Source organism: Acanthochromis polyacanthus, chromosome 17 (assembly GCF_021347895.1).
Source record: "Acanthochromis polyacanthus isolate Apoly-LR-REF ecotype Palm Island chromosome 17, KAUST_Apoly_ChrSc, whole genome shotgun sequence".
NCBI lineage: Eukaryota > Metazoa > Chordata > Actinopteri > Pomacentridae > Acanthochromis > Acanthochromis polyacanthus.
In genome coordinates, this window is record NC_067129.1 from 8,140,593 (window position 1) to 8,166,703 (window position 26,111).

At 41.3% G+C, this 26,111-nt stretch overlaps 3 protein-coding genes and 1 non-coding gene across 8 annotated transcripts in view; 1 reads left to right on the plus strand and 3 right to left on the minus strand.

Moving 5' to 3' along the window:
* LOC110959394 (phosphatidylinositol-binding clathrin assembly protein-like) overlaps positions 1-26,111 on the plus strand; it is a 168,496-nt gene that overhangs the window by 69,874 nt on the left and 72,511 nt on the right. The gene's annotated exons all lie outside the window — the stretch shown is intronic.
* Positions 7,006-10,036, minus strand: LOC110959381 (CAAX prenyl protease 2-like). The gene is made up of 6 exons (XM_022206227.2): positions 9,977-10,036; positions 9,339-9,417; positions 9,068-9,235; positions 7,583-7,654; positions 7,316-7,378; positions 7,006-7,226 (listed from the first exon to the last, which is right to left on the minus strand). The coding sequence occupies exons 1-6, from the start codon at positions 10,034-10,036 to the stop codon at positions 7,006-7,008; spliced, it is 663 nt and encodes a 220-aa protein (XP_022061919.2).
* Positions 13,958-14,029, minus strand: trnae-cuc (transfer RNA glutamic acid (anticodon CUC)). Its single transcript has one exon. It is a non-coding gene; the product is annotated as a tRNA-Glu (tRNA).
* The window catches only part of ehbp1l1b (EH domain binding protein 1-like 1b), a 31,382-nt gene continuing 20,454 nt past the window's right edge, over positions 15,184-26,111 (minus strand). For 3 of the 5 annotated variants that reach the window (XM_051937305.1, XM_051937304.1, XM_051937308.1), the window contains 12 exons: positions 22,308-22,506; positions 22,066-22,214; positions 21,893-21,941; positions 20,809-21,133; positions 19,639-19,709; positions 18,626-18,674; positions 18,451-18,503; positions 17,944-18,064; positions 17,109-17,208; positions 16,950-17,023; positions 16,462-16,576; positions 15,184-16,227 (listed from right to left, as the gene is read on the minus strand). In XM_051937305.1, coding sequence (XP_051793265.1) covers positions 16,140-16,227; positions 16,462-16,576; positions 16,950-17,023; positions 17,109-17,208; positions 17,944-18,064; positions 18,451-18,503; positions 18,626-18,674; positions 19,639-19,709; positions 20,809-21,133; positions 21,893-21,941; positions 22,066-22,214; positions 22,308-22,506 — 1,393 coding nt within the window. In that variant the 3' untranslated portion in view covers positions 15,184-16,139. The remainder of the gene's footprint in view (positions 16,228-16,461; positions 16,577-16,949; positions 17,024-17,108; positions 17,209-17,943; positions 18,065-18,450; positions 18,504-18,625; positions 18,675-19,638; positions 19,710-20,808; positions 21,134-21,892; positions 21,942-22,065; positions 22,215-22,307; positions 22,507-26,111) is intronic. The other 2 variants (XM_051937306.1, XM_051937307.1) reach the window with 2 other exon arrangements.

Here is a 26,111-nt window from a genome sequence, read left to right on the forward strand (position 1 = left end):
ATTCTATCATTCGGCCTTCTTGGCCCTCCCCCTGCCCAGACAGCCACGCCCCCAAGAGACACATTCCAGAAATGTAATTGATAGAACAGACAAAACCTCTCCTTTCCATAGTACTGAGCTCCCAATTCCCCTCGTTCACATTAATCCACATACAGTGTATCCAGGCTGCTCTATCTCCCAACCCAAAGACCTCTAATGGAACATACAGACCTCCTGATTTTAGACATGCCGCCTCCTAGGTCACAGCCTGCTTTCTACCTCCTTGACTCCTAGCCACTTGCCACATATTATGACTGGATCTGATATTTTCTTGGCTTCTCGCTTTCAAGCTGCTGAGCTCTACCTTCCAGCTCTGAAGCCTCTCCGTTTCACTTCAAACACTAATTCTGTTTCTAACAATGCAATAGCTGTTCTTGATTTGTTGTTCTTTGGTCACCATCAAACCACGTGTGGTGATACTTGACTTTAAGCACTTTTCTTTCCCTGGGAAGAACATATGTCATGTATTATACCAGATTAAGAATCTAGAGGAAACACTGTAGCTCTGTAAACCTGTGATTGGGTACACTAATGAAGCATCAGCAAATAGGATGTTAACTATGCTCAGCGTCATCACAAATCAAGTTGAGATTGAATACTTCTTGGTAAAAAGTCAAAAGATCACCACAGGTATTAAAAATTCATGTGTTGGGGAACATGGACGTCTGCACCAAATTTCATTCCAATCCAGTCAAGGGTTTGTTTCATATTAAATTACAAATGTGAACCGCATGATGGCATCAAAGGAAAACTACATGGATTGCCAAAGTCAGCACACTCGGTGCCATGAGAACGATGACTGTCTGTATAAAATGTGCACCAGTCCATGCAGTAGATGTTGAGATATTTCACTGGCTAAGTGAAAACTCTGACTTGCACATGGCACCTTAAATAGGTAGGAAATGTCTGTTTCATCTTCAGGGGAACATAAATATTTGGGCAAAGCATCATGGCAGTCCATCTAGTAGTTATTAGGATTGTAACATTTAAACAAGCCTTCAGTCACTTGTCGCTCATTAAGATCATGTCTTGTCAAACGTTTGCCCTGATGAAGGGTAGCAGCCAACAGATTTTGTTATGAAAGGACTCAACCTCAGTCTGAAAAGCAGCAGGATAAATCTCCGTGGAAAGAGACTCAGCCATCCATGACCCAGATCTCTCTCACCACTGCTGAGGTGCCCTTGACCACTTTGGCTGTTAACCTCCTGCTGCTTTAGTGGAGCTGCTTAGTGGCCAACAGAGCAGGTTCTGGTTGTACTGGACAACTTCCAGGTGTGAGTATGTGAGCGAAACATTCTTTAAGACTATGTCACCGCTATGCATAACAAAGGATAGAGAAAATATGAACATATATTGGATGCATTTTTGCATGTAATCCATTTAACCCAACTGTCAGCAGGATTGGAAGGCATGTTATATTTAAACCCCCCAAGATTACACCATTTATCAGAGCCAGAAACTGCAAAAACAGATTGATTTTCACAAATGCAATGGTTCTTCAACAAATCATGTGTGATATTATGGTCTTGTCAGGAAATGTATCCATATCTAAACTGAAAATTCTGATATTTCATATAAAGCTTTACAAAAAAATAAAACATTTGCACTAATTGTATTCCATAAAAAACAAAAATTCTGCACCTCCTCAGCACATCGGATAAGCCATTAGTGACTCATTTGCAACCACGAGTAATATGACAAATATTAAGGGACTTTCTAACTGAACTCGACTGAACAGCAGGCAGTGTGCACACAGAGCAGATAGGAGACAAGAATGGAAACAGGTTAATAATGTAGCTAAAATTAAAATGGAATAAAGTATCTATAGCATTTAGAACCACATTTTTTCCATATTGCCAACACCAATGGGAACTTAAAAAAAATTGTGTTTTGTTTGTCTCGTTTTTTTTTTTTTTTGCACAAAAGACATTTTTGAGTTCTCTCTACTTCTAGTCATGGCTCTGCTGCTTCCACTGAGCTGCAAAACTTGTTACTGCAGTGTAAAATGAGCCCACAGACAGCAAAAATGGGACACATGATAAAAATGACTCCCAAAAACTTGGAATTCAGAAGGTTTAGCATTGTACTGTTTTTGTTCCAATCAATATATACAGCATCTTAAATCTTATGTTTTTAAATGAACGTGTTAAATGTGTGTAAAGTTTATGTTTCATATTTTAAACTAAATATAAATATGTTAATATAACACAGATGTGTAGATTAAATACATGGAAGACTATAATTTTAAGTGCTTAATTCACGAGAGAAGTGATGATCAAATAATTTTACAAGCTTCCAGAAAGCTTCTCTTCTGGACTAAATAATTCAGTCTGTCTGTTACTGGGGTCACCAAACTTCCTCACTGATGTCAAGGAAACTGCATTATTATTTCCTTGTCATTATGGGTCAGCGGAGAAAAGAGAAGAGTACAGAGTCGCACCATTCGGGCCTATTGAAGCGTTTCTGCCATATCGAATACAGAAGGACACGTCAGTTGTTCATTTTTCCCAACCGCTGGTGTCCTATGTCACACACACACATGCACACACACACATGCGCATGCACATACACATACACACACACATGCACACACTGAAGCAATTAGCAGCAGCCTTGTGGTTAAATAATGGACTGTAGGCATTCCTGGTGATTTCTGTGGAGGAAAAAGACGATACTTCTATCCACTTTTTCTACAGTGTCCATGTGTTTCATCTTTCATAGCAGACATCAGTGCCCTCCTTCCACACCCGGACTGTCAACAAATCTTTACCACAAACATCTGAATAAACTGGGGTCGCTATCCAATTGTAAAAGTCCACAGGGAATAAACCCTTGCCAGCTGAAATCTACAGTTACTGAATCCATCAGCTAAAAATATTTGGACATTTTTAGTGGTGGCCCCGAGCTAACACTGCGTCAATATGTCTAAATACCTAAGATGTCTGATTGCAAGGCTTGTAAACTTCATTTAACAAGGGAGTAGATTACTGAGTATGCCTTTGTGCCGCGCTCTGCTTCCTAATGCTCAGCTTTACTCATGTTCACACCTGGGAACTACCCAGTACAAACACAGACCTCTACTATTAACCACTGAGCTGCTCCAGTGGAACAACTTCAGGCTTCAAGCATAGTTTGCAAAATCTAAAAAGACGTTGCTTCATTTTCCCAAAAAACAAGATAAGACATCCTTTGTTAAGCTCTGTCTGTCTGAAAAATATTAGCTAGGTTTGGATGCTCAGGTGGTATTGACATATGTACTATCAACTGGACAGCAACAGGAGGCTGCTGCACATAAAGAATCATACATGTATAAACAAGCCGCAGGCAACCGGAGAGTCAAGGTTTAGAAACTGCTGAGGGGCAAAAAGAGAGGACCGAAAAGTGGGAGAGGATAATTCCTGACAGATTATTCCTTTACCAGATGATATGCTCAGCTTTTTCCATAGACACAGCCATGCACACGCAGACGTGCACAGACATCTTACACTTCTTTGTAGCGTCTTTCATGAAACAGTCGCATTTCTCCAGAGAGGGATACATTTTGTGTGTGCATGTGTGTGTGTGTCAGTAGTGGTAAATGCATTAACAATGAGAAGAAAGGGGTGACGACTCCACAAGAAAGAGACGGGACACAAAGGATTGACAGACAAAGAAACACACCAGCGTCTGATGTGTAGGACCTTTGCAATAAACCACCCTGCATCTGACTTATTTCTGCCGCCATTTCCTTCTATTCTCTCTCTGCTCTTGTTTCATTGAAACCTCATATTTTCGACCAAACATCCACATCCCGTTTGTGATCTGGACTCAGTTTCCACTGCGTGCCTCTCAACAACCAGCTTTTCTGAAAAAAAAAAAAAAAACACACACAGCAGAGAAACCATAAACTGCCTGACTCAGCATCAGCAAAATAAAGTAAATTGCTCCCTGAACGCAATGCTAAAATCTTCTGCAGGCTTTTATGCGCAGGGAAGTCTAAAAACAGCCTCTTCTTTCCCTCTCAATCATCCTGCTGTCTTTCTTTCACCTTACCGTCTCAGAGGGTGGCTGCCAAATCAGAGGTTGTTAGGATTTTATCTCGGTGTAATTCTCAGGGAAAACATTGGGGAGGTAAATAGCTAATACAGTTGCTTCTTACAAAAACTGCTGTCAGGCTTGATTTAGTGCTGCCATGTCTTCCAAAGCTCCAAACTTTTAGCAGCCGAAGACTTTGTTGCACTGGAAGGATCCCAAGTATGACCGAGTTGAAATGTATGAAAGCGAAGCAGAGCGGGAGCATGATGAAGAATCAGCAGTCTGACCTTGAATAAAAAAAGATTTGGAAAAAGCCTCCTTAATCCTTTTGAACATAAACTTTTTCTTAACAATGCTGAGAAGGAGATGGATTCTAGTTTGACACCAGACATTAGTCATGGAAGTACTGGGACGCTGGAGATGTTGCACGCTCAGGGTTCAAACATGCAGGAAAGTCTGTGTAAGTATGTATAAGGTAAATTGTCTCTGAGCAATACCTTTTAAATAATGTATACAATGATGATTGGACAATGTGGAACTGCTTGCTAGAAGGCTGTAATGTCACTTTCAGCTGGAGCAGGTGAAAAACCAGTAAAAGCTCACTATGCTAGCATAAAAACTCCCCAGCACCAAACAACATACAATTATTTGGTGAACATTTTGGTGCACTTAGCTTCTAAAAGACTTACATTTCCCTTTGGAGATGGTAAAGACCAAAATCAGACCTTTTTGGACTACAAACAAACATTAATGTTGATTGGTAACAACCTCATGTGCAACTTAGAATATGTCAGTGTTGTGTTCAGAGCTTGTTCAGTTGCCTTTCTTCTGTTGAAGACTGTTTTCCAGTTGTGTTACCCCTTAAATACTTCTGAACCAAGGCTTTATCCAAGACAAATACTTACTCAGACCCACCTGACGCAACCCCTGGCTGGTTATCTCTGCTACACGTTACCATAATCTAACTGAGATCCCAATCCAGGCTGCAGAGGAGGGTGTTACCGCCAATATCATTTTAGTGTCATTTTAAGGAGTGAGAATAAATGAAAGGGAAACAGATGTTGACTTGCTGCTTGTTGGAGCTTTGTCTGCCAGGAAAGCAAAGAAGCACATTTCCCATAATACCAAACAGACTCCCTGAACTTAAACCTGCAGAAGTGATTTTTTTGGGGGGTGGGGTGGGGTGGGGGGGTATGTGTAGGGAAAAAAATATTCACTGCAAAAGAAGTCTATGACACAGCACCTGCCAGGAAATAATCTGGCACATACCACACTGAAATATCTGCTTTTGCCCATAGGTGGATCCTGTTACTTTTGGACAGAGCCAGGCTAATTGTTCCGTCTTGTTTCCAGTTTTCATTCTAAAGTAAATTGGCTGCTTGCCCTAACTTTAAATGCATACACATGAAAGCACTATCCTTAATGGCTTCACCTAACTTCATCCCTTGTCTTTCCGATGTTTACGAAAGACAAACCATAAAAATACTGAGGCCAGATAAACAAGTGTATGTGTCCAAAAACACATTGGAATGAAGAAGCAAAATGAGATCCATCATGTATATCCGCAAACCTTGAGCAGAGTGCATCAGCAGAAGTAGATGTGAATGCACTTTGTCTTCCCAATTTGGGTTTGTAAACAAAGTTTGCATAAGTAACTCATCAGTCTGTCTCACAAATCTTAATCATAGGATGCAAGCTTCCACCTCGTAGTCATTTCCTTGAACCCCGAATGACCTCCTTTCTCTCAGTTCTGCTACTCCACATTTTCAATTTCCCCAGGGAGACTATCCTTTCCCCCATTCCACCTTTTCCCTTTCAATTCTATCTTGTTTTTCTCTTCTCTTCTCTTCTCTTCTCTTCTCTTCTCTTCTCTTCTCTTCTCTTCTCTTCTCTTCTCTTCTCTTCTCTTCTCTTCTCTTCTCTTCTCTTCTCTTCTCTTCTCTTCTCTTCTCTTCTCTTCTCTTCTCTTCTCTTCTCTTCTCTTCTCTTCTCTTCTCGCACTGCTCTTGTTGCTTCTGGCTGCAATCACTTTTTCTCGCTCCTTTCGTTATTTTCTGTTTAAATCTGTCTGTCATTGCCTTATTTGTCCCCATAACAGCACTTTATTTAGCCATATCTGTCTACTTTGGTTCCTTTTTGTATATTTGTTGGCAACAGCATCAGTCTGTGTTGCTATTCTGTCTGTTTGTCTCTCTGTCTGCATATGCGTCTTTCTGTACTTGCAGTCTACTCCGTTGCCTTCTCTTTTCACTCATTCACTTTCACAGTTCATCTGTTTTCCTCTGCTGCACACACACACACACACACACACACACACACACACACACACACACACACACACACACACACACACACACACACACACACACACACACACACACACACACACACACACACACACACACACACACACACGTTTGTTTTTCTGTACCGGTGGGGACTTACCATTGACTCCCATTCATATCTAACTCCTAACCCATACCCTAACCTTAACCATCACCAAATCAATGCCTAACCCTAAACAAACGTTTTTGCACTTTTACATTTTTTATTAACAACAATATGGCCAAGAAAACGGTGTTGCCACCCGTGGGGACCTCATTTTAGGTCCCCACCGTAAGACAAGTCCCCACCTTTATAGCAAATAGTCAGGTCAAAGTCCCCACCTGTATAGCTGAAACAAGTACACACACACACACACACACACCTCTTTTTCTCCCTCTCAGCCAGGGAACGTTGTACTGGTGTTGAGTGTCAATACAGTAGGAAATATTTTCAACCATGCAGGAAATGTCTGAACTGCTAGAATCGTTCTCTTCTCATGCTCACCCACACATATACAATACATATACAGGGGCACACTTGTCGTAAAAATACTAACCTGACACAAAATGAAAACCAGAGTAAAGAGACATGGTTTTAAGAGCTGGACAGTATGTAATTTCATTTAATTTAACATACAGACGTGGGAGGGGGAGCCAGGCTGCAGACGGGAATGGCACTATAGAAGAAAGGATCTGTCAGAGGGAATAGCAGCACCAGAAATAGCAGGATTCCCATCAGATACGAGAAGAGCAGAGCTGGGCGTTGGGGGTGTTGCAGGGCAGAGGTGACGTCAGGCAGACCCTGGCTGTTGCAGAAGGAATGGCACAAAACTGGACCCACAACATGACCTTCAGAGACACAGATTACAGATTTAATGAGCCGTGCACTGGAGGTTAGTATGTCTGCAAGTTAATGCGCAGGTCACTCCACAGCTCACCAGTTCTCATGAATATGAAGGCGGTAAAGGCACCGAACAGAGTTGTGTACAAGAACTGCATCCCTATAACAAAAAATAGAGTAAAGTCTGTATGATTAATGCTAACTCTATCTGTCCATGTGCGGAAAGGAAAGATGATGCAATGCCATGCAACGTGCTAAAATTCAAAAACCATGCATCAGCCATAGAAATTGCAAGTTTTTGCAGCTTACGTAACTTGGTTTTGCTTACAGTGTGGTTTACCTGACGGAATGTAAGCCAACTGACCTGCCACCAAAAGGATAACACTCATGCTGTCCTTGCCGAGGCGCCGTTGTTCTATAATATGGTGGAAATGAGCTGAAACAACACAGTAAAGTAAACATAAACTGTGGTGAAAAGCATTTAACCAATTTAATGTAGCACTGACTATCATGTACGGCAAACAACAGAAGTTGGCACACAATATCCCTTTGTTGTCCGATGATTTAAACCCGTATCACCTCTGAATAGCACATAAAATCAGTACTAATTCAGATGTTGTGTTTTTTCCCAATACTTTGTATGCCAAGCTTTATCTTTAATGACACTCTCAATCCTCATCGCTGTAGAGGATTCAGAATGTCTAAAGAGCTGCTCTGCTTCAACAGGCAGTGTGCTTTGGATCATTACCATGCTGGAATATTCCTCCTCTGCCAAGCCTCTGCAGGCTGGAAGTCATCTTGTCAGCCTGTACTTTAGTACATCCACAGACATTCATGATGCCATCTATAAATGTCATCTCTCAACACATATTTTGCTCATGCAGCCCCATATCCTCACAATCCCACCTGTGTACTCCACTGCCAGGAGTATGCATCCACTGTGGCAGCTCTGACAATGTTCATGCCAAACATGTAAGACCACATCTGAGCTGTACAAATCTATCTTGGTATCGCCTGAACAAGTTCCTTATTCCAAATATTCATCAGACAACACGCTTTAATCTCGAACTTTAGTGTCTAAGAGCAAACAAGTATGATTTTTTGTTGGGTTCACATTATGAATTGCCGTTCACACTGTCTGAGCTGGTACTCGTGTCCAATTTTGAGTGATAATCCCTGTGCCAAGTCTGAAGCACTTGTTTTTTTGTGCATCAGCACCATGGCTCTGATTAGTGGTACTGTACTATGGTTCATTCAATACCTACTAATTAATCCTGCAATTGTATTTTGAGACATTTTATTCTTGGCCGCCAATCTTTCTGTATCCTGTTTCATCTTTGTGAAGTTTCACAAAATCAGTTTTTTAAATTGTTCTTGCAATCTTTTTCCATTAAGAGCCATGATGCAAACAAGCAGATAGACACACCCCATAGGACCAAATTGACCATTTTATAACCATATTTATGCTATTAGACGAAGTGAAAATCACGGACATTCTGAAATTTGTTTCAAAGATCACAGATTTTGTTCATAATACAGGGGCCTTTACTTTTCTTGAACAGAGTTTCCAATCTGGGGCGTGCACTGTCTATACAGTCTATCCAAAGAATGTTTTTGGTTGTTTTTTTAAGAGTAAATACTCTGCTTGTCACCTTAGAAGTAACACAGATATTGAGAGATGATGCAGTTTTGCACAGGGTTGTACTTCTGTTGTATGCTGTGTTTTGTAAATAAAGCAGCAGTTAAAATATTGTTTTTAATTCTTCATTAGTCACAAAGGTTCCTGTAAAATAAATTAGATAAATTGTAAAAATGATTTGTTTTCAGTCTGAAAATCTTGTTGCCATACCAACACCAAAGAACAGCGGAGCCACGAAGATGGCTGCTGTGGGTCCAGTGCAGGGCACCAGCATGGGCAGCATGGCCCCTCTGAACACCAGCTCCTCCGTCACTGGTGCCACCACCTGGTTCCTGAGCCACACTGCATCTCTCACACACAGCCTCCAGGACCGAACATCTGTGAAAATAAAGCCGAGAATTTACGATGACATATAATGCATGGGAGCGCATATGCAAAACTTTCCAAGCTCCAACATAACATTTAAGTGAGACAAACGCACCGAGTGCAGACTGCAGTTCCCCGGTGAAGCCATCCGGGTCGTCCATAGCAGAATGAACGAAGGGACCGAGATAAAAAACCTGATGTATAGAGTAAAATAGTTATGACTTCCAGGGGAAGTAAATGAAAACAAGATTAATGATGAGGATCTGTAAACCACGAGGCATATTTTGAGTATATGATTTAAACATGCCCATGGGACATAACTGCAAAATGCAGAACTTTAATGGGAGTTGTAAAGCCATGTATGTTATGGTAGGAATGGAAATTTAATCTGTGAAATGTCAAAACTGCCTTCGTGCAGAATAAATAAAGTGTTCTAAGAGGGAAACGGCATCTACAGAAATGTGTTTGAAGCTACTAAAAAAACTCCTTGGTTGTGGTTGCCCTCATTTCTGACCACTTTAAAGCAAATAATTTAATCTTGGGTGTTCGTCTGTTTTCTTTTTTTTTCTTTTTTGTTTTAGTATCGAAGACTGTAGGGCTATTTGTGAAATCAGCTGTGAAATTAAGCTGTGCATAGACTCCTTCTCTTTTAATAATGATACAGCAATCGCTAACAAGGGCTTCTATATTAATAACACGGTGATAAAGATAGATTTATTACTATCACGTGTTTTCTTAATGCTTTAGACTTACCATCGTTAGTAATAATGGCAGTACGGATGCGGGAACAAAGCCTTCAACACGAACTCCCATCAACTCCCACACAGATACGTTGACCTGGGAGAGCAGATTTAATAGACAAATGATGACTATAGCGCTAAAACAACAAATGACCCCAGAAACTTGACAGAACACTTTTAATGTGTAGTAAATGCCTCCTAACAGTGAAGCCTCCACCTGCATGGTGTTCAAACAGACCTCTTTGTGTAACAGGAAGGACACCTGGCTTGACTGACCTTTGACCTCGCCATGAAAGCCATGTTCACAATTTAGTAGATTTCTCTAACCGGAGGATTTCACTCTTGAATAAAAAAAAACCTCAGAGTGCATACAGTATATCTGAGTGATGCTGAGAGACATTTAATGCATCCAGCTCCACAGTGTCAGTCATGTTGCTACTGATGTACTATTTTGGTATAAGTGGTCAAGGACATTTGGTACATGTAGCTAAAACTAATGCAGTCTAGTTTCATAATGCTGCCGCTTTTAAGATTTTTTTGATGCTCCATTTCTATTAAAAATGTTTTTAAGAGCTGTTGATGTAGGACAATTGATGACTGCCTGTTGCCTGTTCTGCTCTCTAATGGGCACCAGACAAAACCTGCAGGCCACTGGGAGATGAAAATATTAAATATTGAATGTATTTGTATCATCAGGACAGAGTGCAGATCTTTTGTGGGATTTTCTGCCTATAGATGAGTGGTGAAACAAGCATCCTTCACTTACATTAGAGCAGCAATTCGGCAAAAGTGAAAATACTAAGTCTTATTTTTACAATATCAGCTCTTCAGTGTCTGACTTTTTTCTCTAGACAGACATAAATCTAATGCAAATCAGGACTAGGACACGTTACCATTGTATGACTCAGAGACAACTGCTGACACAAACATGATTCATAGTTCGAGGTTTGCTGGTAATACTGTGGAGCTGTGTGCAAACATCTGCTGATGCTCTCTGGACACATCATCAGTGATGTTTCTGGAATCATTGGGTATTATCAGTTCTTTCAACATCAAACACTCTCCTCGAGGTGACCCAGCTGGGGTTGATCGGGCACAGATGAGTAACTACTAACACAATGGCTCTCTTCTTTTTAGCCAAAGCCATCTTGAGGCTCTCTCTGCTGCTTCAGTGGAACTGTGGATGGCTCATCTTCTTGAAGGCTTTGACCAAGGAACAGGCTCCATCCCACCTCTACCTCAGTCTTTCAAATTGAAGAAGATCATTTTGAAGTGTAAGTGATCTTCCCAAAAGACTGCCAGTTCCAGTAGTACAGCTTGTTTTGTGGATTCCAGAAAAACATTTTGTTGGTTAGTGGCTGTGATGTGGTTGGGGAGCTTTAGCTGTTTTTTAAGGTTCAACAACAGCTGTCAGCCTCTTGCAGAGGTCAGGATGTCTGTAGATGTTCTTTCGGTGGGTTGTAGATGGTTTACTTGAATAGTAGGGACCATTTTGCATCCTTAGGACTTGATCTTGCCTCCAACAGTACAGCTCTCCTCAAGTGGCTTTGTGCAGCAGCTGAGGATGTGTTCCATTTTTTCTTGTATGCTGGTGATTCTGGTTTGCCCACATGTGCAGAATTTGGAGCATTGTGAATGGAAACAAGCTTGTTTTCCTTTTATATGTGTTCCATTCTTTTGCAGATGTTTTCTGCAGAAAATTTATCTTGAAACAGTTAATTCTTTCAGGACAAATAGTTTTTCTGCTGAAGTGAAGAAAACCAATTGGTTTGATGCGGTTGTTTGGGCAGCCGTGTTTTTCAGGCAGAAAAATGTTGAATTTTCCCCATATTCATACCAATTCAGTGTAATTTAAGCTGGCCAAGAGCTAAGCAACTTTGTGCAGTAGATGCATTTCACTAAAGTCTGACTATTGTTTGAAATAAGCCAAAGCAAACATCAATCAATCAAAAGACTTATGGATTCAAATAAGTCACTCTTGACACTTTTTATAAAAACTTGTATTAATTTAACATGATTGCAAATTTTAAACTTTGGTGTTAGACTTTCAAATGTAGCTTTTCTTGCTGAAGAAAACGGTATGTGTTGCTAAGGCTGGAAGTAGCTCACTGTACAGGTCTGCACTTACTTTCATAGAGAGGGATGCGTAATCATTGCAGCTTAATAACACTATTGGTGTTTGGTGCACTGCAGTGTTTGGTATTAATGTGTAAACATTTTTACTGCTCTAATACTGCTGTGGTTGACACGAGGGCAGTGGTGAACCCAAGCTGAGAACACACAGACTCACGGCAGGACTGGGTGGAAAACCAGGATTTATTTAAAACACATTATATCAAACAGGAAGAACTAAGGGGGAAAGGAAGAACTAAACTAAAGGGGAGAAGGACGATGAAACGGAAGCCAGGAATAAACTGATATACTCACAAAACGGGGCTAGACGAAAGGGGAGGGGGCAGGCTACCGGAGACCGATGGGTCGGGAGCACAGCACCGGTTGTGTGGGTGGTGGCAGAGAGTGGCTATGGAGGTCTGGGAGTCTGGAGAAGGTCTGGGGGGAGCTGGTCCCCTGAGTGAGGCTTGGTGGAATAAAGGCAGGCCAGGGAGAGTCTGGGAGGTGGTAGGAAGACTAGGCTGAGGAGAATCCAGGGGGGGTAAGGGTAAGGCAACACAGGGCAGGAATGCAGCTCCGGGCAGCGTGGGCCAGTGGATGATAGCTGAGCTGAAGCTACAATCTGGCAGCAAGTGGAGAGTGAAGCCGGTTCTTATTGCAGAGGAGGAGATGTCAGGTGTGCTGCGCCACAGCTGCCCGGAGTTGTACTGACGAGCTGATTAGCTGCAGCTGCTGCAGAGGGCACCACAGTGGAGCAAGACAGAACAGGAGAGAGAGAGAGAGAGAGGGAGAATGAAGAGGTAGAATAGGGAAGAAACAGAAAAAGGAGGGACGGGGAGAAGAGAGGGAGGTCAGGTGGGGGCTGATGCAGGGACCAGGGAGGTGACCGTGGCAGTGGTTGGATGTCACTTTTAGAGTAATTGTCCTGTACATTCTTTGGCTAAAGATTCAGGATGGATTACAAACTGTCTCATTCCTGGTTCAAAACCCAGCTCAAATCTTTCATTTTTAAACACGAAGAAGTTAAGTCTTAGTGTTTTTTTCCCCAAACTACGCCAAAAAACAAAAACAAAGGAGGATGCAGAACTTTCACCCATCTGTACTCACTCTGACATCAGCCAAGTGCATCCATGTCTTTACCACTGCAGGTGACAGTGCAGAGACCAGCAGCACACTGACACAGCGACGCTTTATCACACTGGGATGATCCCTGCACACACACGCACATTCAGGTTAGTTGCTCAGTCTAACAGCAGCACTGACAAGGGATTGCTGGTGAGTTGTATACCTCGGTAAGCTGCTTCTCCAGACATACAAACTGCCAACGTAGAGACAGGCCAACAGAAAGCAGCTCAGCACAGACACCCAACACTTGACCTGGGCGAGCTCCTCCTCCCTGATTAGGCCATACTGTGGTTCCAGCATGACAGAACTGACTGAAGGTTTGCAATCAGAGCTTCAGGAGGTTCTTCAGGTGGACGATGGCAAACAAAGCAGCACAGGTCCACCATGCTTTGGATTGGGCCGGTCTTGTCTGTCAGTTCAGATTAGTATATCCTAGTAAAGTAGAAAATCTGGGCTGCAGAGGGAAGCTGATTAGCTTAATACTCTAATATGCTAGGCACTGCATACACGCACAGTGACACCAATTAGATACATGCTACAGTACAAGGAGTGGACACAAGCAAAAAACACGGTTTTCTGTTCAGATATGTGTTCATTCATCTGTGTAATACTTCCATCACATTACCAATCTGGAGCAACTTTTATTAATTTAATATAATGTGTATACTGGGAAAGCAAGAATGAAAACAATCTGTACTTTTACACAATGGCAGTTATTTACAGGAGCGGGACAACGGTGAGAAAGTGAAAAGGCAAGTTCCCTGACCGGGAATCGAACCCGGGCCGCGGCGGTGAGAGCGCCGAATCCTAACCACTAGACCACCAGGGAGCTGAAACACACGTGACTGACTTCCGGTCAAATTTCATACCTGACAATATATGAGTATTTTCTGCAAGTCTCGCAAAAAGCATATATTAAAACGTCGTACCAGGAGTATATAACTAGGCAGGATGTATTTTCTTTTGCATTGAAGTATGTTAACATTAAGAGTAAACATTTCCTCCTTTGATTTCTATGGACAACTATTCGCTCTCAGGCGTGAACTAACCGTGAAGTCACCCGTTGGTTTCAACGCTGAGAAAATGAAGCCCGGATTTTGCTACATCCTGGTCGCCATTTTGGATTTTTTGGAGCCAGTGACGTAAAAAGCGCCATCAAAAAGCTTGGACCGGAGAGCAACTAGGGGCAGGACCAGTCTATGGGACTGTCAATCAAGTATAGCCACGCCCCCTGGCTCAGCCAACTTTAACGCTTTATTTAAAATTCAGTATTGATTTATTTTAAGATCGGCCACCTGATCTCTCATTTTGACCATGAAAACTAACGGGAAAAAAATTCCTGAACTGTAGAAAATCAGTCTATCAAATTTTATTTTTTCCAAAAATGAATTGGGGTCTATGAAGCAAAAGCTTTTTGGAGCAAACCCTAGCGGATGGCGTGATATTGCAAGTTTTTGACACTTCCGGGTGGGCTTCAATTTTGGAGCCAGATGCTACGTCCATCTTTATATACAGTCTATGTTCGCTCTGTTTTCGCATTCACAGTTTTTTTTTAACAACCTTGCCAATTAATACCTGTTAGATGTGGAAAAATTAATTTATTTAATTTGGATAAGATTATCGCTTCCTTTATGAAATACATTTTCATGGTGTCAATAATAATAATAGCAATAATGATATTGTTAATGATTTAGCCGTCGAGTGCACTATAAAAAAATCACACACACGAAGTACAGCCACATAATATATGATCGAGTTGAGGAAATATTTAAAAACACACATGTATACTACTTTATCATTTGTGTTGGGGCATTGCATCTGTCCTTTATCATTTGACTTTTGCCATATTTTACTATTATGAATTTTGACTTGTTTTGTTTATTTCTGATACAATTATCGGCATTATTGAACCTTTTTTGTTCCTTTCCTTCCACTTTGTGTTAAATGACTTACACTTAACTTACAGAATTCAGTCATGACAAATACAAGCAACCAATATAATATTTATTCATCCTCTTTCAACATCTTTTATCAATATCTTAAACTCATAAATACAAACAGTGACATCAGGCACACAGTGTATAATAAGGACACAGTAGGAACTTAAAGCAGAGTACCACTTTAAACGGCACACTTCAAAAAGCATGCATACAGTAGTAAAACAGCACAGAAATGAGGAAATACTTTCATTTCTGTGACCCAAGCAGGCGTGACCATGACATCCACACAGACTGCGGTGGATTCAAGGGTCTAACTGAAAATAAATGCTTTGAACTGGATGCCACTTTGAGCATCCTTGAGTCTGTTTTCAGGCTTAATGTGAATCTGAAAACTGCTCGAGCAACATCGTGGGTTTGAGTCCAGCTCATGACTTCTCACATATTTGACAGACATGTTAACAGACTTTTCTTTTTCAGGTGGAAACATACAAACAGAACAAATTCCTTGATGTGCTTCAGCAACTGTAAACTATTTCCCATAAAAGTTGCAAAGGCACGTTTTGGCCTTATATATGACGAGGAGGAGCCCAAACACCCCACACAGTGTCTCCCCAGAAAAAAGGAGGACAAGCCAGTGTTTGAATACTGAATAAACCAGCAGAAGAATACACACACAAACACAATATATGTGCAATAAGATGTACAACAATCTGACACATCACTTAAATAAATAAAAACAGTTGAAAAGAATTAAAATAATACTAACACATTAATACAGACAGATTAATATCGAAACGTTCAGCTCAAAAAACAGACACACTTTGCAGCCTCACACTCGGAGCAGTTCACGGGCAAAATAAGGGCACTTTAAGAACAGGAAACTACAGAGAGCTGAAGTCTTGAGAGATCTGTTTTTATCTTATGAAAAGATTTTTAAAAATACTCTTATGGGACCTCAGTGGCTCTGCAGTAAAAGCTGTTTGTGCTTCTCTTCTGTCCTCACTGGAGAACACATTTCTCTTTGTTGTTGTATTTTTTCCTTCTCATCTCTAGACCTCGCTCCAGACGCTCGTCCTCCTCCAGCGCACTGCAGACACACAAACACATATTAAGCTTAGAGCAATATTTAACCACTTATGAATAAAGAATACAAATCAAAGACATGATTCAGCTAAATTTCGTTTTTATTTATTTGCTTGGACTATACAAATCAAAGCAGCTATGCAGTACATAGTTTTTTTCAAGGCTTTCTTTTTGATTATATGGGTTTACTGTCTCCCTGTGACTACACATGTATACATAATTATGCACACACACTCACCCTCTCTCCTTGGCATCGATGTCTCGGATGATCTCGTCCCGCTGGTTGACCAAAGACACCAGCTCTTGGAGGAGCAGCTGCTCCCTCTGCTGCTGAGTGGACGACTTCTGCCAGTCTGCAGGACAATGCACACGGCTTAACACAATTTAATTTACCAGTTTCATTTTTACCGTTCTGAATCCTGGTGGGCAACTGTCTCAATAGTGTTAACATTTTCATTTGGGTTGTGTTATTATCCTCTGTGAATCACTCTGAATTTCAAGTTTGACTCAATCGTATTTCTCTCCTCTGCTGTAATAACGAGCAACCTTGCAGACTTTGCAGACTAAGATTTTAAATACAAAACACAAACTCATTTTTATACATTAAACCAACCAACAGCATCTAAAATACTTGATTTTAGCTCAACTTAAATCAGTTTAAAAAAAATAAAGTGCAATTGTAAACTCTACTTTTGCTACTTTTACTCTCGATGCTTTTTCACCGACCTTCTATAGCCATCATAACCCGTAGTTCTCTGGTCAGAAGCTCAAATCTCCTCTCCAGATCCTGCTCCTCTTGTCTGGAGATACAATCAAGAATCAAGCACAAACAAACAGGCATAAGTGTGTACACATGTGTGCTGTTTATGTGTGAGAGGTTCTTACAGCAGCTCCAGGTGGTCCTGTCTGCGTATCAGAGCGTTCTTCTTGTTCACCAGAGTAAACCACTCCTGTATCAGCCTCTCCTCCTCATCACGGTCACTTCCTGTATGAGCAGAGAAGGAAAAGTCAGTCTAAGTGGATTATTGGACAAAGCAACAACACAAACCCAGTGTGAAGTACTCAGATACCTTATTTAAGGCGTTGGACCCTTAAAAACCTTAAAATCAATTAAAATTAGGAAACTTAATGCATTTCAACTGATACAACTTTGGTTGTTTGTATCTAGAATAACTACAGGTTATGTTTTGAGCCTTGCAGCTGTGAATGGATTTGAAAACCTGGACCTGTGCAAGTCTTGCACCAAGAGATAAATAAAAAGTGCTTAAACTTGTTTAAAATTGACTATATAGGTGAAGATGCCCTGTGCAGCGAGTCCCAGGTTTAATTTCTGACTGGCTGGACTATTTGCCACGTCTGTCCTCTTTTATACCCACAGTTCCTGTTTGTCTCTACTATTTACTACTTCGTTGTGGGCATTTTTACAGCCATGACGCTACAACTATGGGTATACACAGTGCCAGGATTGCACAGGACCCAGATTGTCAGTGGGTGTTTATACGCCACATCACTGCCACCACAACTCCTTTGCAGTAGGTCTTGGGAATATCACCCCCGACCACACATACTGTTGATCCCACATGAATTAAAGCCATTTTTGTATTGAGTTTTAAAGGTAAAGCCAAAGAGGAAGGTCACAAATCTGGTTCAGATCTGCTTAACTGAATTCAATCCATACTCACACACTTTTCTCTCTATGTGTGTGTTTTGTGTCACTCGCCTGTCTCCATGAGGCTTCGCAGTCGTCTCTCCACCACTGCAGCTCTGCTGTCGATGTGCTTCTGCTCCGTCTCCAGCGCTGCCAGCTCACTCAACACATACTGGCTGGTGTCCTGCAGACACTGACCACAAGCCCCATTGCACACACACACACACGCAGATGCAAACACACACATGAACATACACAAGACAATGGCAGACAGCCACGATGAAAGGAGATCAAAAGGAACGAGGGGATTGGAAAGGAAAGATCGGAAACAAGAAAAAAAGGTCAAAAGATTAGAGAGGCCACCAGAATGGAAAATACAAGCTGTGAACGCAGAATGATCAAAACCCTGGAAGCGCTTTTTTAAAAAAAAAAAAATGAATTGAACAGTTTTTGTAAAAGAAAACAGCAGATGTGATTCGATCCCGTTTGCAGCCATCAGTCACATTTATGATGCTGTCAGAGTGAAAGAGATACGGAAATGAAACAGAGAAGAGAAAAACTGAAGAAGACATAACTGACCATCGTTTCTTCTTCTTGCTTGGGAGGCTGATTCTCAGCTGCACTCTGTAACTCTGTACGCATGGACACACACAGGACAGATTAAAGCGACATAGAAAAAAAGAATTGGGATCAAAAGTGAAATAAATAAGCAAAATGTTTGAGTCTTAGAGACACTTAGGTTTCTGGTAAATACCTGTATTATTAGTGTTTTCTGTTGCAGAAATAGTCACTGTGTTGTCATCCTGGAATCAGAAAAGCAGGCATTTAAAGGCAGTTTATTTAGGGTGTAATTACTATTTATAACAGATTTTTTTAAAGCTGTGTTGTAGTGCTGGGCGATATGGTGATGCACATCGTGGGAACGATAGAAAAGTGTCTATCGTGACATTTCTCTTCTATCGTTTCTAACCTAATTTTATCAATTATTACAGCAAATATATCATTAAATAGCCTGCAACGATTGCATTAGTGTTTTCTTGTCACTATGCATACTCTAAGTTTATAGAAGTGAAAGTAAAGAAGAATAAAAAAGAGATTTTTCGCAAAGAAACTCCGTCTTGTAGTTTTGCGATATGATGCTGCTTTATGTTCTTGATTCTCACACGGGTTTGCAACACGCTTTACATTACTTAACTCATGACTGCTGAATGATGGACGCCCAACAGGTTGAAGTTTCATGCCCGGAGTCGCAACAGACAGAGACAGCTACGCAGGCAGCCCAAGAAGAAGCACTTTTACCGAAAGAGGGGGTACGCCTGTGATTTGGTTACATTTTGGGTTCAAGAGGTCCGACACGGAGCAGAAGACGGCCATATGCAAACTATGCTACAAGATGCCAACGCAACAAACCTCTTCTATCACCTAAAGAAGGTCCACGAAAAACTTGCGGTATTGTGGTATATCGTGATATATATATTCTTCTGCAACTTGATGGCGACACCTTTGACCAATCGCACTTGAAGCACTTTTGCACTTACTACAGGTTTTTCCTTATGTCTGAATTCTTGCTTGTGTTGTACGTCGCTTTGGACAAAAGCGTCTGCTAAATGAAATTGTAGAATTGTAGAATAAACATCGTTATTCTGATATAAAATAATCCACATCGTGATATATGATTTTTTCCATATCGCCCAGCACTACTGTCTTGGATAAAGACTTTACAGTTCAATTAGTTGTAGTGATGAAGACAAACAGAAAAAGTGTCACCTGAGCTGATCCAGATTTCACCCCCTTGGTAGCCGACCTCGGAGGTGGGATTGGACTTATTGGATCATCCACTGAAAACAGTTAAAAATAACGTTCAAATATTGGACTTCTTACTAAACCTACAGTAATTCCCTTCAAGTCCCATTTACTGCCTCTGAACACTTTGTTCCAAAACCGGATTAAAGTATTTCTCATTGCACATTAAATCTTTAAAAATTAAAGGCTAAACAGGCCTCAGTGGAAGTTAATTTTGGAAAAAAATGCATGCAATCTGCTTCATCCGGGCTGTGCGGTTGTAGCTTGAGCAGATTTGATAAACACTTGCCTGGCAACACAAGTAAACAACACCAAATTGGCCATCACATTGTAATTATACTATTAGGGCATCCTGATTAGAGCACCAGACGACATGATGTCACCTTTTTTTCCAACACTGAATTCAAACCAGTGATATGAGCACAACTTTGGCAGAAAATCCTGCGTTTATGAAGGACTCCATCATGTGCTCAGAGTGATTCAGGAGGTTTGAAGTTCAAGCAATAAATTTTATGACTCTCACATCTCACACTATAATGGATATACTACAATCCATTATGAATATTTAATTAATAACTATTCCATATTCATAGATGACGTTTGTTGGTGCGCCTCCATCAAATGAGAAAGTGCAGATGTGCATTATTTTCTACACATTTCCATTGACCTCAGCGTAACCTACAATAGCTGATGTCTTTAGGACCCTTGAGAAACCCACCAAAATCTTAACTGAGGTTTTGTGAATTTGAATCCATGACTTTTTTATTCTTCCTTCTTGTCTCCTTAGTTGAAACTCTGCTGATTCACATTCCCCTGAAACACACATTTTCCGCTTTCCAATTTTCATTCCTGCTGTCCTGACTTGCTTCTATTTTGCTCCTGTTTAATATTTTTATGTTTCCATGGAATCCAGCCTGTCATTGTAGAGGATCTGAATACATTTAGACAACAGAAAGTACTGCAGCTCCAAGTGCACAGTTTTTTATACTAAACCCAAAGAATTAGCCCTATTCAGTGAAGACAAATGGGATGAATCATGGCAAAAGTAATCATCAAAATGTACAAAAAAACAATTTAAAACTAGTAAAAGAAAGTTGATATGTTTACAAGAAGCATGGAGAGTGTAGCTGCTACCTTTACCCAGTCGTTTGGTTCTCGGAGGCGGGACGACCAGCGTGCTGCTTCCTCCTTCTTCCAGACTCACTCCTTCGTTCAGTCTGGCCATGCAGAAAGCGGCAGCATCGACGTTGGTGGGAGCAGGACCAGAGAGGGCGAGGCCGTAGCTGGACTGACTGCTGTTGTGCTCGATCTGCAGCACGCTCAGCTCCTGGTTGGTGAAGTGTGAGCGGATCTGGCTGAGGTACGTCATGACTATGAGCCTGTCGGGGACGGACAGAAGAACCATGTCGGATGGCTCCAACAGACGGGAGATGCCCAGCGCCTCGAAACCATCGAACGCCTGATGATGGCACAAAACAATGGCGTCATAAGTATAAAACAGACATGACAGCAATGATTTAAATTGAACTCTACTAAAAAAACAGGACATTCTTGCTGGAGCAGGACTGTAACTTATTTAGAAGAACAATTCACCTAACTTTTAACATTTCAGTTCTTATTCCCTTATTTCTGTAGTTTCAGTTTGATGTCCTAACAAAAAATGCCAGTTATTAGCGTCCTCTGCTACTTTGGAGCTGATGAAAAATGTTGACACACTCATTTGGGTCACTTTAACATACTTAAACACAGTGTGCTCACAGCAATAACCTTAAATAGGACAGGTATTATGCAGACTTTTTCTCTGGGTTTTCTCTCTCAGGTTTCAGGCTATCTTTGTGGTTTTAAATTGACATAGCTGTTTAAAAAAAAAAATTCAGTTTTGGTCCAGTCTGTTTTAATATTTTGCTGTATTTAAGCAAGTTACACAAATAAACTGCCTTGATCTCAGTTCAATTTCATTTATACAGTGCTAATTCACAATGTATCATCCCACAGCTCTAGAAGAGTACAGACCTTACAAATTGTAAACTGAGCAGAGAACCCAACAATCCAAAGCTGCCCTCGGATTCTCTATGAGCAAGCTGTCAACAACAGTGGGAAGGAACAAAAAAAAACCCTAAAATAGGGCCAACTGCCTCAACCACCTGGGGTGAGAGTGGGATTGAAGGATGTGGGTGATAGCAGACTACAATCTAAAATGCATTAACTTGATCCTCACTTTCTTATTGTTGAGCTTGATGTCATGAGAGTCCAACTTGTCAAAATTACTGATGGAACAAAAACAGGAAAAAAAAAAGTTAGATTTTTGGTTCATCTGACATTCTTAACTTGATCACATTTAAACACCCAACATATAGAATCAGGTGTGAAGCTAGCAAACGAATGACGTACATTTTGTCTGGGTGGAAGTGGTGCAGGATGGCGCAGAAGGCAAGGCCGTTCCTCCAGGAGGTGCTGAAGTTTGTGACCTTCACCCCCTGATACCCGCTGGTGATGTTCTGACACCACTGGAGCAGCGACTGGCTGGAGGTGACCAGGCCCTGGAGGACGATCAGAGAGGAAAAGAAGGTTCATTTTGGTTAAGTGTATGGTTAAGTTATTGTGAATGTCAGTATTGTATAAACAGTATTTACCTCAGTGGTGTCGTCCTTCCCATCAGCCTCCTCTCTGACCACTGGAACAGGCTCAGGCGTCTTGAGGTTGGAAATTTCTTCTTCTGGTAACGTAGGAAGACGAGATGTCTTTATCTCACAGTGATGTAAAGAAGTGATGTGTGTGTCTGTGGGTTTCTTCTGTCCACCGTCAGGGACGTCAGCCGGTCGATGTTTTAGCCTGTGAGGAGAAGAGACAAAAAGTTGATGATGAACAGAATAAGAGACTTTATTCAGATCTTTTCTCAGCAACAGCCAAGATTATTGCCAACAGTAATTCACAGATCTGAGCAAGAGACATGCGAGCTTGCAGCATGACGAGCCGATCACAGCAATGACATGATGTTAGAAGCCATGATGGGAAGCATAAATCATCGAAGAGATTTGTGTCTGGATTTGCAACATGGCTGCTTTGATGCAGGTCTGTGCTGTTTTATTGGCGATTTCATCCCCAAACAGTTGTCCATGTAGGTAATTCTTTAGACATTCAGTTGCAAAACAGCAAAACTTCTCACATGTGCAACACCAGAGCTATTTTATTCTAGCAAATTGGGCCGTAAGTCAGCCAAGAAAAGTCCAAATTAGATCTCAGAACATGAAACAGCATTTCAACACTGTGCTTTTCTTATGGCAACACAAACACTGTCTGTTGCCTTCTCATTTATTTTCTTTTATTCTTCTGGGATTCTACTAGAAAAAAAAAAGAGACTTGACTGTTTTTTGCTTTCTTCATGTCCTGACTTTCTTTTTGCTCCAAAGCCTCTGGATCCTCCACATCACAGAATCTATCTCAGCAGCATCTCTTCATTAAACGTGGCCTTCCTGGTCAATGACCATCTCTCATGAGCGCCACACTCCAAGTTAGCAAAGCAGGACAGGATTACTATCTCATATTTGACAGCCACAGAAAACGTTATAAGGCTGAGTAGTAAAATTAGTAGAATTCCCTATAAGTCTGACTCACAGTAAGTCTACATCTCTGCATGTCACACACCCAAACACATACAAGACTTCAGCTGTTTGTCATTTTCGCAGAGCAGAGCAGGATTACGGCCTATGCTGACTTACGCATCCTCCTCTTCGGTCTCATTTAGCGATATTTCCTGCAGAGCATCAAAGCAGGGGGTAATCGAGTGCTGACTGTGTTCAGTAAGGTCAGTCAGGGTGTCTGACTGCTTTTTAAGCTCCACAGTATCACAGTCAATATCACCGGGGGCAGGAACCAGCCGCTTCATAGTACGAGAGCCAGACACGGGGGAAGTATCACCTGACATCAGGCGAAGTCTAGCCAATAACAATCTTTCCTCTTCTTGGAGCTGCTGGTCTTTGAAGAGACTCGTGTTCATTTGTGGACTGTCAGTCTTTCTGTCGTCCTCATTTAAACTGGAGGCCTTTGAGAACTTTGTGTCTTTTTCGACGTTCGTTTCAAGACTCTTGTGTGAGTCTGTGGCTATTTTTGTGTCTTTGTGTATCTTGTTGATGTTTGTGTGTGTGTCAGTGTGTTTTGGGTCCGAGGGGATGCTGGCAGTGCTTGGAGGGAGGGGCCAAGGCACCACCGAAGACTGAACTCCCTCCTCATTGGCTGCTACCTCCAGGTTGTGATCAGTTTTTGTGGCAGCATCATCTCTTTGTCCTTTGATTGGCTGTCCTTGTGCCTCATTACATTGGGTAGCAGGTTTGTCCATGATTGTTGGACTGACTGCTTCAGACACCGAGGGAAGGTTAGGATGTGGGCAGTCAGTCTGACTAGTTAAGGACTGAGGTTTATTGGGCTGACTGGTAAAGCTCTGGTAAAGAGCTTGTTCACTGTAGGGGGGTGAGGAGGGCTTTTCCACTACAGGAGGGGATGGTTGTTCTGGGCTAAAGACAAAAAAAGGAAATTTCAGAGCTGAACCAAGGTGCTTTTGACAAAACTGACCAAACAAAAAGCCAACCAGCATCCTTGCCATGCCCCATTCTCCACCGGCAACAAACCACCACTCATCTCACACAGTTAGAGCTCCATCCTGTAAAGGTTGTAAGATTGCCAGGCATAGAAGGTGATGGTGCTGGCGTTCATCAAACCTCAAAGTGCTTTTTTGACGCTCAGCGAAGCTCATAGCCGCATCAAGGCCTTGAATTCCCAGTTGTTTAGATATTACCTTTCCCTAAGACTCCCAGAATGGAACAGAGATCTGGCTATGTGAGATTATACCAAACTACAAGTGACTCATTCAACCAAAGCGAAACATCAGCTGTAAATGTGCTCCAGCCTTTTCCATCCAATGACTAATTCATTCCATGCTACTTGACATGCAACTGAACAAATTTAAGGAGCTATTTGTGTAGAAGTGCAGTCACAGACAGACAGACACGTCATAGATGCAGACACATCCATTGCACACCGTTGCATTTTCCATGCATGTAGCACAACGCTACACATTTGCACAGACAACAACTGGAGCCAATTTTAACCTGTACTGTTTATATAAATGTATTTACAAGTGTGCTGAACTAGCTATTAGCAGTTCCTGAGAGCATTTTTTCTGTAAACACTGAAGAAACTTAAACGTGATCGTTTCATGCAAGTTCTGGGATTATGAGGAGTTTTAAGTGTATTTATTGAGGTCTATCTGGGCATTGGAGACTGAATTGGAAACTGTAGATCATAGTGAGTCATGACAGAGAAGAGGGAGTGACACATTTTAAGCAAATTGCCAGTTGCTAAGAGGCTTTGAAAGGCAAATCACAGGCCAGCTAAATTAACCTTTATGTGATGATGGGTTATGACCCCAGTCATATATTTATGTGTCATTGTTATATATTGAATTGGAAACATGTTTCCTACCATTAATTTTTCTGTCTACTTCTAGCACAATTTTTCTTTTCTTTTTCTTTTTTATTTATTTTTACAGGAATGTACCAATTAGAGTGGAAGGCATAAAGGAAAGTTGAGTGGGGTTATTTGTAATTTGTTATTTAAACATTCTAGGCTTTGCTTTTATTACAATTTTCCACTTGCATTACTAGATTTTAATATTTAGCAGTGAATCATGACTAATAGGCCTCAAGCAGCAACAGTTACAGCTGCAGAAGCTTTAAGGGAGATACTTAACAACCAAATGTAAATAGCAAAACTGATGATGTTTTTACCTTCATTTTGCATGAAATAAGACTGAAAACCATGATTTAAGTTGGAACATTTTTAAATATCCGTCATAGATAAAACAATCCCCATAGGTGTGATAAACTGAAATAGAGCAAATAAAAAAGTATTACTGTTTAACATATGACAAGGTCATATTATATTAGAGTTTGGTCTCTTCTCATTTTTGTGTCACGTCTCCCCTGACAGTATGAGAACCTCTGGTAAATGTCATAACCAAAGCAAAACATGACCCAGTTTCCATCAAAACAAACCAGCAATGATGTTCTTTGCGATGAGACAGACATGACTCGCATGAAAACCCACATTTTCTTGAGAAAGACGTGCAGGAAAAGGCCAAACCCTCATTAACTGAAGGGTAGCTAGGCTTAGTAAACACTGCTTCCCTGCAGACAGTCAGTTACAGTCTGGTTACTGTACACACCAAATAAACAACAGGCATCGTGCTCTGATCCACAACCAGCAGCTATCTCTCATATAGCCAACTCTTTCCCAGTTACTCACCTCTCTCACTCCCCTTGCTGTTATTTATCCCTCCCGCATTTCTTACTCACCCTGCTTCCCCCTCCATGTACAGCTCAGCCAGCCAGACGGAGCCCAGATCCTCCTGTCCTCTCTCATACTCTACTTCCTCGTCCTCC